Source organism: Notamacropus eugenii, chromosome 2, assembly GCF_028372415.1.
Source record: "Notamacropus eugenii isolate mMacEug1 chromosome 2, mMacEug1.pri_v2, whole genome shotgun sequence".
Lineage (NCBI taxonomy): Eukaryota > Metazoa > Chordata > Mammalia > Diprotodontia > Macropodidae > Notamacropus > Notamacropus eugenii.
This window is the reverse complement of record NC_092873.1, coordinates 69482568-69495042: the sequence shown is the minus strand read 5'-3', so window position 1 is coordinate 69495042 and position 12475 is coordinate 69482568. Positions and strand designations below refer to the sequence as shown.

Genomic DNA, 12475 nt, shown 5'->3' with positions numbered 1-12475 from the left:
AGGACAGGGACTGTATCAATCCAGAATCCATGTAGACCACAAGCACTACCAAACACCCAGTCTCCAGGGTGAATTGGTTGTAAAGTCCCACACAGATGACTAAGGGGGATCAGATTGAGGGGGTCTGTCTGGGCCCCCTAGGTGCCACCTGCTCAGATGCCTCAAGGTGCTTCTCCTTTGGTGTCCCTGCCCTGTACACCCACTCCCTACCTCCCCACCAAATAGAAACCCTCCCTTGATTCAACCTGGACTATCTGAAGAAGGCTGCCCTTCGGTGGGATACTTAAAGGCGGTCATCTCTCTACCAAGATGCTTCCTTGCTGGGTGGCATCTGTTTACACCTGGGTTTTCCCATGCCCAGCATGGGGCCTGACCCATAGTAATCACGTAACCAAAGATTAATGAATAGAATTATATTGTAAAAATACCACTTAAATTTGGCCTTTGCTCCAGCCCACCATATTGAAAGAAAAGCCAGTGATGACAGGACCTGGCTTCTACACCTGTGGAATGGTTTGCAGGCCACCCTAGGTCAGAGGCAGGGACCAACCAAGGCCTCAGGGGAGGAGGCATGGGGGTGGGAGAGGTTGGTGGCCACCTTCCTTGGCCCAGTGACTCAGTTCCTAGCTCCCCATGCCCTTCATGGTTGGTCTGATGAGATGTGCCCAGGCCCAGCCCCTAGCGGACGCTTCATGCATACTTGGCAACCAATGACCAGATGCCTTGACTCTCCCTCTCCTTCTTTTTGCAGGGTGATGTGGGCCCTCCAGGACCAAAGGTATGATAGAACCTGCTTTTCTCCCTGGTCAGCTGTATGTTGTGCAGTGACCAAGTGGAAGCAAGGTGGGGAGGTGTGGCGAGGGGTAGATTCCAATGTAAGGAAGAGCTTTCCTGACATGGGGTGGCAGAGGGTCGACTCCTTTAGCAACAGGGGACGGCCTTATTGGGAGCTAGTGGCCCACTTTCTTGCTTCATCTCTCACTGCAGGGTAGCAAAGGTGATGCTGGCCCAGTTGGCTTTCCAGGTGAAACAGGCTTGGCTGGTCTCCCTGGACCGATGGGCCCTCGGGGGCTGCCGGGGCCCCCTGGCCCTCCAGGGCCGCCTGCCCCAGGCTGGGCAGCTGGATTTGTAAGTATGAGCTCCACCCATTTCTCTGATCCGAGTCCTCTTGAAGGCTAATTGGCATCTTGTCTAAACTGGATGAGAGTTAGGAGGGCTTCTTGGCATGACTCCCAGAATTCACTGTCTCCCTCTCTCTAACTTCAGACAGCCCTGTGGCTTATGGGATATCTGGGTGGCTGAAGCTCCATCACCTAGATTGGATTAAAATGAAGCAGGGTGGGTTTAGGTGGGGAGTGAGCATGGCATGGCATGGCATTTAAAAATACTCCTCATTGGGGACCACTTGGTTTGGACAGTCCCACCCCCAGCCACCCCTTATCCATTATCTCCTGGCCTTGGTGATCAGGTCACATCTGGAACATGCTGGAGAGAAGCCAGGGATATGGCCATTGGCCCACTTCAGTCTCCCAAGTTGCCAGTTTTCCCTTGACATTTGTTCTGTGCCTATGAGGTCATGGGCAGCTTATGGTTTAAAGGACTGGAGAGCTGCTTTCCATGGTGGGACACCCTTAAACCACACCTTGTGTATCCGTGGCTTTGCCCGTGTGGGCACTTGCTCTATCAAAGCCAAACCTTGCTCATCTGCAGCTTCCAGGTGGTCTAGGGGAGGGGCTGTGCCAAGAAGTTCATGTGAGCTCAGCTGGGTTGGTCCCTGGATGGTTCAGGAGTGGGCCTGGAACACAGGCCTTTCCGCCATCCTCTAGGCCTAACTGGGCCGCTGTGAGAGAGCCCAGGGCCATCTCTGAACTACAGGGAGCAGCCACTCCACTTGGAGTGGGGGGACAAACCCCCAAACACTTGATGGTGGTTCCATTACACACTTATTGACCGCATGGTCTTGGCCACGTTTCAGGGGCTCCTCCTCATTGTAGGCCAATGAAGGGCCATCTGCTCCTGACCCTGTCTGGGTTTTTTGTCTTGTCACCATGAAAGGAAAATGAAGTGGGTTCCTGCAGAGGGGCCTGACCAGCAAGGAAGTCCTGCAGCCCTGTTAGCCAGGACAAACTCAGCAGCCAGAATGGGTGTGTCCCCTCTAGAAGCCTCCCTCAACTGAGTTCCATCCTCTGCCTTCCCTGATAGAGACCCCTCTCATTCCCGAAGCGCCTTCCCTAGCTTTGTAGCCTAGGGTCACCAGGGGCTCTTCCCCCAGAGCTCTTATCTCCTGAAGCCACTAGCCTCTGGGCTCTTTGCCCCTCTCCATGTGTTGAGCTTGGCTGGGCTTGGGTTCAGTGAAAACCTTGCCTAGTCAGCATGTGTCTGTGTATTTCCCCCTAGGATGACATGGAAAGTTCTGGGGTACCATTCTGGACTACCACTGCTGGGACCCGCGGGACCGAAGGACCACAGGTACAGATGAGGCTGGGGAGGAGCTAGCTGGGCCCTGGGCAAGCTGGCTAATGGAGGGTCACTTCTAGAGTTTCTGAGATGAGAGATGCTTCTTTGTGATGCACCTGGCACTAGTTGCTCTGGGCCACTTGGGGAAAACTGTTCTTGTCTCCTAGGAGAAAGTTGTCAGAACTCTCCCACTTGGCTAGAGTGAGATGGGATCCAAGGGGGTGTACCCCTCTTGCGTGGTTAGTCATTGCCTCCCTTCCATGATGGGGGAGGGTCTGAGCTGGGGCCTGGGCTAAGCTAATTGTTGTCCACAGGGCCCCAGACCAGAGTGGGCAGGGACTGTGAGGCTGTGTGCTCCAGGCCCCTGCCCTTTCAGAGATGAAAATACTCCAAGGGCATCACACTGGGCTTCATGTTGAGTTTGATAAGACCCTTTATCCTTCCCCTTCCCTCTCATGAAAGCGTCAGCTGTTCAGTCCCAGGCACAGAGGGAGAGCTTAGCGCTCAATGCAGTTAGCACATTCTTTCCACATTTCATGGCACAGTCAGTCCATGGACAGTTCCCCATAACCCAGCACAGTTACTGATGGCAGATTTCCTTCTCTTCCCTAACAGGGACCACCTGGATTTCCTGGGCTCAAGGTCAGGGAGCATTTTCAATCTTGGTTTTGTGTGAACTTGTCGGAGCTTGTCTATTGCAACCTTGATGAAACATTCATTTGGGGGGAGCTCCTTGGACTCCTCCCCCAAGTCCTTTTGGCCTGATTAAGTAATAAATAAATAAAAATTGAACCTGCTTTTAGTAGAGGCAGGAAGGCCACTAGTGACAATGGAAGAAATGCGGGAGATGAGTTGGATCTCAAACGTGGGAGAAAGGCTTCCCAGGCAGCCAGAGGCCCCCACAGAGAGGGGTGCTCCTGGGGGACTGAGAAGAATGGGCCCAAACAGCCCCCTGACCACTCAGGCCTGGGCAGGAATTCCCACAGTGATCCATTCCATACACCAAAGGAATGTGGAAAGAGCGTGGGCCACCCAGTCTGAGGACTTGGGTTCAAATCTTGCCTGTGATGTGTGGTGCCCCTGGGATCATGGAAGCCACTTCATTTCCCAGCCTTGATTCCCTCCTTAATAAAATAAGGACCTCAGAGTCCTGAGCGGCTGCCCTGCTCAGGTCTGCATCCAGCAGGGCTTTGCCAGGCTCTCTGTATGACAGAGCTATTTGGGACATGTCAGAGATATGGCCTTCAAGGCCCCATGTTCAGACTGAGGTGGCCCTGAGAGAGTGCCACCCTCCCGCTGGGCCATGTAGGGCAGTGAGCCAGCCTTGCTGACTAGCTTGGGGAGGGAGGAAAGAGGAGGGAAAAGAGAGGCAGTCATGGTGGGCTGGGCTCGCTGTCATCTTCCCTCTGCTCTCTGTTTCAGGGTGATCGTGGCTTAGCTGGACAACCTGGAGAAAAGGTGAGAAGGCTCTGGGCCCATTGGGCTGTTGTGCCCTAGGGTCAGGGGTCAGAGGGCAGAGGTGTCCAGCTAAGGGGCCAGGACACAGCTAGGAGAGATCAAGTCACCCTGTGGGTCTTCCCACTCCCCGCTCCTCCCCTTCCTGCTCACATATTGCCCCATAGTGTACCCACAACTGCTGTGGGCAGGTGACACTCCAGCATGGGAAAGCCCATTCTGAGCACCATGGGGGGAACTTAGATGAGGCTGCAAAGGGTTTATAACTTAGGGTGTGTGTACAGGAAGGGCATAAAGCTAGCACCCCAGTGCACAGCAGAATGGGGATGTGGTAAGTGTCCTCCTGAAGAGAGACAGGCTGGTGCTGCAGAAAGCCCTCTTAGAGTCAGAAATCCTGGGTTTGAATCTCACCTCTGGTCTTTGCTCCCTCTGAACCCCCCTGTCAGGGCTTCAGTTTGTTCATCTGGACATTGGGGCAGGGGTTGGTTCCTTCCTGCCCTACGTCCAAAATCCTGATGATCTCTAGAACTAGGGATAATCAGAGCAGCCTTCCTGGAGGCAGTGGGGAGGGTAGAGGCCAGCTCTGCACAGGGCTGGGAAGCAGGATCCTCAAGCCCCCACCCAAGGCAAGAGAAGGCTGGTGGCGGGTACTGGCTTATCCTCTCCTAGGAAGGGCAATCTGGCAGAATTACTGCCATGATGTGAAGGGTGTGCACTTACTTGGGTCTCCCATCCTTATTTCAGGGTGATCCTGGCTTTCCTGGGCTGCCTGGGAGTGAAGGCGTGCCAGGGCCTCAGGTAAGGATGAATGGGTGACTCAGGGATGTGGGCAGCAAGGAGGGAAGCCATCCCAAGAATGAGCGCAGCCCCTTGGTCTTTGGTTGACATCCTCTTCCAACTCTCTGAGGACAAAGGTCATGGAGGGCCTCCTGGGTGCCTGGGCCCAAGGGCCCTCCTTGCCATTTCCAGAGACCAGGGCCCTAGGGGAAGGTAGAGTAGGAGTGAGGGGGTCCATAGTATGCCTTCATTCTGCCAGGCAATCAACATACATTAGGCACCTGCTGTGTGCTTAGCACCATGCTTTTCTGGGAGAGATAAAGTGTTTGGATTTCCCACAGTCAGGGAAGCCCATGGGATCTCCTGTGAGAAGCTTGAGGGTCCAGGAGAAAGGAGGCTGGCCCTGGGGTCACCAAGACCAGGTCAAATCCCAACACTGACTTTGGTCAGTGGATTTGGCCTCTGAGCCTCACTCTCCTCATCTGCAAAATAGGGAGAAAACTGTCCCTGAACCTTCCTTCCAGGATGGCCAGAAAGGATGGCAGAAACCAGCATTGCCTTGTGGCCCTCGAGTGTGGCCTGAATCTGAATAATGGGCAGGAGGGTGCAGTGGGGAGAGCACTGGCCACAGTTAGGCCCTTCCTGGTCAGCTGACCCTGGGCCCTCCCTTGACCTCAGTCCCTGTAGAATGAGGGGCTTGGACTGGCCAGCCTCTGTGCTAGGTCTCCTCCAGTCCGAGGATGATGAACCTGTGGGCCTTATTTGCTGTCTTGGATTCTGCTTTGTGGATCCACTCTGGAAAGCTTGGGAATTCACCTTCTGCATGTCATAATGATCACCTTTACTTCCCTGCAGGGGCCGAAAGGGGATCCAGGAAGCCAGGGGCAGAAGGTAGGGGAAAGGTGTCAGTTTTCTCTTTTTTGTCCTTTGAGCAATGGACAGTGATCTTCCCCCAAGATTTCAGGGGCTGCCAGGATCTTGCCCATGACCAGGATGTGGGCATTGTGAGGAACAGATGGAGAAAATTGTAGTTCAGATCCTGCCTCGGGCACTCACTGATTGCGTCTCTGGGCAGGTCCCTTTAACTTTCTGGGACCTCAGTTTCCCCTCAGTAAAATGGGGATGTTGGCATCACTGACCTCTAAGGTCCCTTCCAGTGTGAGATGGTGACCTTCTCCCCAGTGCCCAGAGCCTGGGCTGCAACTTGGGGGGAGGGTTAGATGGTGGATGCCCAATTACCCCTATTTTAAAGGGTCTGAGGCCGTCCCATTGCAAGGAAGCCTCCTGGACTGGTATCTGTCCCCACTGTCTTGACTTCCCTTCTTGGTCAGTGCTAGGGCTGTGGGAGGGCAGGTTTGACTGGCATCGAGGGAAGGAGGAATCTGTGGTCTTGCCTGGGCCAGCCTGTCCTTGCCTATCATCCAGGTTTTTCTGCCCTCTTCCAACCAGCCTCACAAGGATGCCACCTTGTACATGTTCGAGTCATTGTCAGGACTCTGTTCTCAGGCCTAGAAAAGCTGAGAGGATTTCTCTGTTTCCTTCTAGGGAGAACCAGGGAAGGATGGTGTGGGGCAACCTGGCCCCCCTGGGCCTCCTGGCCCTCCAGGAGAGGTGACCTACATGTCTGAGGAAGGGGTAAGGAGCAGCTCTCAGGGCCAGCCCACTCTTGTTTCCTCCCCGTATGATAATGGCAGCAGGCCGTCAAGGGTCTGGAGAGGTTTCTAGTCAGATTACATGTGCGCATGTGTTGTGTCTGACCCATGTGCCCAAGGGGCTCCCTGGGGGTCTTTGACAATGACTTGGAAAGGCTTTAGTGAAAGCATCATCCTTATCCTTGGGTACAGACATCTGAAAACTCTCTTTAAGTCTGAAAATCAAGGTGTGTGTGAGGTGTTGGTGTCCCAGGTCCCCTGTTAGAGATGACTGAGGAAGGCAGATTTCTCCATGTCCCTTTCTATTTCCATCTGGACTACCCCTGCCTCCTCCTTCTGTGCCCCCCTCCTATCCAAGTGCCCTGAAGGGGGCTTGGCCTGCAGGAAAGCTCAGAGGAGGCCTGCTGGATCCAGGGTAATGAAGAGCCCTGGGTTCTGGTCATGTTTCTTACTTTTTGGGGGTCCTCAGCCTCTTCCTCAATAAGGAAGAGGAGGAGAGTAGATGGAAGGATCTCCGAGATCCCTGCCAGGTCTAAACCACTGAGACCAGTGACCCTCATATTGCCCCTGCAGGGAAATAACATTTTAGAATTACCCTCATGATGTGACCTCCTCGAGGGGTTTGTCCAACATTGCGAGGGACATAGAGGAGCCTGTGACTTCCCTCCCATGTCTAAGCAAACAAAATCAGTGCAACTCCACTATAAAGGGCTGTTGACAATTGGCACAGTCTTTGTGCCCATTCTCTCTGGAGGCTGTCCACAACACTCAGGAAGCTAAATGCCAGGCTGTGAGTGCACCAGGCTGTAAGTACTCCCTGTGCCCAACCAGGGAACTAAATGCTAGGCTGTGAACACTCCCTGTGCCTTGGGGAGCTAAATGCCAGGTTGTGAGTGTATCAGGTTGTGAGTGCACCAGGCTGTGAGCACACCAGACTGTGAGCGTACCAGGCTGTGAGCACTCCCTGTGCTCCCAACGAGCTTAATACTAGGCTGTGAGCACACCAGTCTGTGAGTGCTCCCCATACTTGACCAGGGAGCTAAATGCCAGGCTGTGAGTGCTCCCCATTCCCCCGTGGGGAGCTTAATGCCAGACTGTGAGCACTTATTAGAGTACGTATAGACGAGCGCAGCATAACACTCACTTTTCTTTGGAATGGGTGTCTGCCCAGGACAGAGAGTTTGCTCTCCTGCTTAAGGAAGGTTTGTTACCAGAAGAGATCAATGCACAAAACAAGGTTGGGCATTTAGGTGACACATGCCAGTCACTGGGAACAGCCACCCCCTAGGAAACCTTCTTCCCTGGAAGCAGCATTGCTGTCAGAGTGAACGTCCCTCTCTGAGTGGCTGAAACCATGAGGAAAGTGACTGGAGTCTAGTTTGTCGAAAGCTTAAGACTCACAAACATGAAAACATGAGGAAGCCAAAATGATGCCAAATGCATAATCACGGCTTCTATGACTGTGAAAAGGGAGGGCACCATGAGATGAGCATTTGGAATCTAATTCTTTTTTTTTCTTCTGCCGGTGTAAAGAAAACATTTGCAAGCGTATCAGGGCGTGAGGTGCGTAGCCCCTTTTGCTTCTTGGGCTTTCCTGAGGGCTCCTGGCTTCTGGCCAAGGTGCTTTCCAGGGAGAATGTGGGATGCCAGGTGGGCACTTCCTTGAGAGGTAACACTGGGTTCTTCGTTTCCCCCAGGGCAGACCCGGCTATGCAGGATTCCCGGTAAGTGGATGCTGCCCTTTGTCTGCCACTACACATAGGAAACTCTCCCTCTGCTTTTGTTAAACCTCCATGCCACTCAAGACTTCTTGGTTAAGCCAAGAATGTCAGTCAGTCTCTGCCCCTGTGCCCATTTCTAGGCACTGAGTGTGAGATCTTGTCAGAACTCACATTGGCAATGTCATGCCGAAGTGACAGTACCAGTCTCCTGCTCTTGTGAGCCACATGTCAGGTGGAGTGCCACCATTTCCCTGGGGACAAGCTTTAGGTAACTTGAATGGAGTCACCCCCATGGCACCTTGGAAGCCATTTGGGCCATCTCAACCCAGACTGAGGTTCCTCCACACCTCTCCTGTCACTCTGTCAGAGCTGACTGCCTCATACATATGTGGAATGAAGATCTGCCAAGTCTACAGTACAAATGCAGCATGAATCCAAGCTGCTGATTGATGGGCCATCTTCCTGATGTGAGGAAGGGGAATAAGCGTTGTCCTGCTGTGTAGATAGTAGGGTTTGGTGGGAATAGCCCTAGAATAAGGACCAGGAGACAGCCCCAGGTTATCCAGGTGGCCTCAGAGAAGTCCCTTTCTCTTCAAGACCTCAGTTCCTTCCTTTATAAAGTAGGAATGATCATGCCCAGCCAGTTTCCCTCCTTTGGGAATGGATAACATGCAGCAGCAGAGGTGTAGAAGCATCGCTGTGTGGTCTCTTCATGTCAGAGGGTATACATCTCTAAGTGGCCATCAGAGAGGCCCCCTCAGCCTCATAATGAGGCATGGGGAGCAGGCACTTGGTTATCTCCATCAAATCTGTACCAATATTCTTCCTTTCCAGGGCCCAGCTGGTCCAAAAGGAGATATCGGTCCTAATGGGCCACAGGGTTCCCCAGGAGCCAAGGTAAGAGAATCCAGAGACAGCAGGACGCAAGCAAGGGACTGGCTCTGAGTACAGTCACCAAACCCTGAAGAGCCTCAGTTTCCTCAGTTGTATAATGTGGCTGATCCTCCTTTGGAGATATCTGTAGCTCTGGGACTGGGATAAAATCATATTCTCTGTCCAGTGAAAAGTCTCCCAATCAGTCTCCTTTGTAATCTTCTTCTGTCCTTTCCTTCCCAACATTAGGGGGAGAAGGGTGAGCCTGGAAGCGTACTCACACTTGTTGAGAAAGGAGCCAAGGTAAGTTTGGATTTTGTTTGGAATAAGCCTGATTATTTCCCTTCCTTCTTCTCTGTAGGCCCAATGTTCATGAATGGAGAGGTCAGGGAATTGAGCTTAGCATTCATGTTAGTGAGTGAGGTGAGCCCAGGCAGAACTGCCTGAGGAGACCTATAGATTGGCAGATTTCCAAAGAGAGTCAAAGTGTTCCATTCCTCCATCACCTGGGCTTGGGGAACAGAGCAGAGGGGTATTCTGGAATGAAGGGGAGGGGAGCTCTCTGGTCTCTGGGACCCTCCAGGAAGCCAGCCCCTGTCTGAGAGCCCAGTGCTGTCGTTCACTGTCCCTGTTGGCACAGCCCACTGTTTCGTGGGCCTATCCCTTATGCTACTTCCAGGCAGCCACAGAAGGAAGGAAGACTCCTTCCTTGGCTCACTCTCAGCCATCTCAAATGGCCAGAGTCCAGGCTTTGTTTCCACAAGCCTCAGCTGACTCCTTTCTCTTCATGGCCACAAGCCACATGGACTGTCTCGCAAATGGCATCCAAGAAGGCATCTGCCTTTGGAGCGAGAGCCAGGGTCACGCCTGCCTTCTGTGCTTTGCTTTGGCCAAACCATTCCCTCTCTGGGCACCCACTTCTTCAGAGGATGAGAGGCATCTGAGTTATATCCCAGACATAGAGCTAGCATCAGAATTTGCCTCTCCTTTCCATTGCCTTTCAGCCTGTGCTTGTGGTGCTGTCCACGGTGCTGAAATAACCTACCGCCTCAGGGCCAACCTGCCCTTGGCAAAACTGAATTTTAGAGACAGAAGTCCAACAAATCTTCGAGTTGAGGCTGGTGTCCCCAGTCTGGACCTATAATTGAGTGTAAGGTGGGGCAGACAGGAGCCCCAGCCTGGCTCTTTCCCTGGTCTCATAGACAGCTCAGGAGGCCTGGAGAGCTGCCCAGATGATTTGGGTGGGTGTTATGGCATCTATCTGGGACCCAGGGAAACAGCAAGAGATGGTTTCCTTTAAGCATGGACTGGTGTCTCCAGATGGTGCACCAGGGGTCTGAGCAACCAGGGCGGCAGGGATTGGGGGATGGGCCCAGGATAGCAGAGGGAATGATAGCTGGTGATCAGTCACTTCAATGACAGTACTAATGTGGCCTGGTTTTCCTTGTACAGGGGGAGCAAGGCTACAGGGGGCCCCCGGTAAGTTCTGTATGCTTTTATCTTCCCCTACTTTGTACTGAGGGGATGAGGAATTTGCCCTGGGTGATGGAAGCATCGACTCTGAGAACCAGCGCTCTCTCACCGTCTTTGAACTGTGGCAGGAGTCATCATAGTGGTGGCAGTGTGAACCTCAGGGTTCCTACTCCTGCTGTCATGATATGCCTCTCCTCCATGGCCTCTGCCACCACCCTGCCCACTATTCCTGGGACTTCATTCTGAACGTTCAGCCCTCTTCCAATGTGTATCTGGGAATCAGGGTTGGTGCGGGGTAGTTGTGAGCTCAGTGGTTGTCCAGGGTGCCAGGTTCAGCTCAGACTTTGGCTCAGTGTGTGACTTCAGACAGGTCATTCCATCTGTCTGGGTGTTGGTTTCTTTCTCTATAAAGCAAAGAACCTAGAATTCATGATTTCAAGGCCCTGACAGTTACAGATACCATGGTCTCTCTGAGCCTCAGTTTCCTCATCTGTAAATTGTGGAGGCTGGACTTCAGGGTCTCTATGAGTCTGTTCTTCTGTCAGGTTCCATGATCCTCTAAAGCAAGACCCTTCCTTTTGGTGGTTCTGAAATGCTCCTTCTCTATTTTAGGGCCCATATGGACGCCCTGGGCACAAAGGTGAAATTGGAATTCCTGGTAGACCAGTAAGCACCGTTCCATTTTTGTTTTCTCTGTCTTCCATTTTCTTTTGGTGTTCTCAATGTCCCCTGCCCTGGTTTTGCTGTCAGGAGCCCAGGCCTCCTGCTGCTGAGGGATGGTAATGGAGACAGCTAGCAGGCTGGGCAGATGAGAGTCCAGTCCTTTCTACCACCCTGGGTAGAGCCTGGAACCAGACATCCAGCCTGGAGAGCTGACCGGTGGGGGTGGGGGTGGGATCAGGTTTGTGGACTGGACTCTGGCCCATGGAGGCAGCTCATTTGGGTGCCAAGGGGACCTGTCCTGGGAGTCATTGAACCAGGCCTTGATGCAGACCTTGTGGGAGATTAGAAGCCAAGCTGACTTCCTGCTCTGGAGCCAGAACAGAGATGAAGGAAGCCTCTGAGGTCCCTTTTCTGGGATCTGCAGGCTTGGTTTGGGCTGCCAAGGCTAGAAGAGTCAGAATACCATGGTGGACGGTGGGGAGTTTTCTCTCAGATATTTGTTCTCCACATGCCTGGACTCTGTCTACATGTGGGGCCCCCTGTTTCCCCTCTGGCTCCTCCAACGTCCCTTCTGCCCCATCACTGGCTGACTCAGTCTCTACCTTCTGGAAATGGAGAAATGTGGAAGAAACTGACTCCCCTGATTTCCTTCTCTTTTTCAGGGCCGCCCAGGCATGAATGGACTGAAGGGAGAGAAGGGGGAGCCTGCAGATGTCAATGGAGGCATAGGACCAAGGGTAGATACCCTGGGGTCAGGGCTCTGTGATGGAAGGGGGGATGGGTGACAATGGGTGTCAATGGGGCTGGGTGCCTCAACAGTTACATTTGGAGTTGGAAGACCCGCATTGAAGTCCAGGCAGGTTCTGCCATTTGGTACCTGCATGACCATGAGGCCCTTCTCCAGGCCTCCGTTTCCTCATTTTGGATGAAGGGGATGGCCTAGACAGGCCAGCTCTTGGTCCCACAATGCTGTGGAAAGTTATTGCTCAGTATTGCTGCAAGTCCCACACCAGCCAGGCTGGCTGAGGGTGGTGGCCACATCTTTTCTGTTGGGGGGTGGGGTGCAAGCTAGGCCTTCTCTCTTTGAGGGTTTCTCTGAAACACACATTCAGGGACTGAGTGTCCTTGGCACTTATCACAAATGACAGAAGTAGAGACTGATGGTGAAATCTGAGGAAGGGGGCCCTCCTTCTGTATTAAGATGGCCCCTGGAACCACATCTTGAGCATTGGCCAGATTGGGTCTAATTAAGTCAAGTCCTTTGAAAATGAGGGAATGATAGTCTAAGAGGGACCTTCCTGGACAAGAGTCCCCTGCCTCCATATTAGTCAAGGCTTCGTGGGAGCCTGCTCAGCTCTGGGCCTGCCCCTTGGGATCTGGAAACCCACCAGATAGATCAAGCCA

At 53.1% G+C, this 12475-nt stretch overlaps 1 protein-coding gene across 5 annotated transcripts in view; it reads left to right on the top strand.

Moving 5' to 3' along the window:
- The window catches only part of COL18A1 (collagen type XVIII alpha 1 chain), a 132160-nt gene that overhangs the window by 109885 nt on the left and 9800 nt on the right, over positions 1-12475 (top strand). For all 5 annotated transcript variants that reach the window (XM_072640825.1, XM_072640824.1, XM_072640822.1 and 2 more), the window contains 15 exons: positions 752-778; positions 988-1128; positions 2398-2469; positions 3073-3099; positions 3880-3915; positions 4657-4710; positions 5545-5580; positions 6235-6324; positions 7875-7904; positions 8039-8065; positions 8897-8959; positions 9185-9238; positions 10388-10414; positions 11021-11074; positions 11734-11808. In XM_072640825.1, the coding sequence (XP_072496926.1) occupies positions 752-778; positions 988-1128; positions 2398-2469; positions 3073-3099; positions 3880-3915; positions 4657-4710; positions 5545-5580; positions 6235-6324; positions 7875-7904; positions 8039-8065; positions 8897-8959; positions 9185-9238; positions 10388-10414; positions 11021-11074; positions 11734-11808 (813 nt within the window). The remainder of the gene's footprint in view (positions 1-751; positions 779-987; positions 1129-2397; positions 2470-3072; positions 3100-3879; positions 3916-4656; positions 4711-5544; positions 5581-6234; positions 6325-7874; positions 7905-8038; positions 8066-8896; positions 8960-9184; positions 9239-10387; positions 10415-11020; positions 11075-11733; positions 11809-12475) is intronic.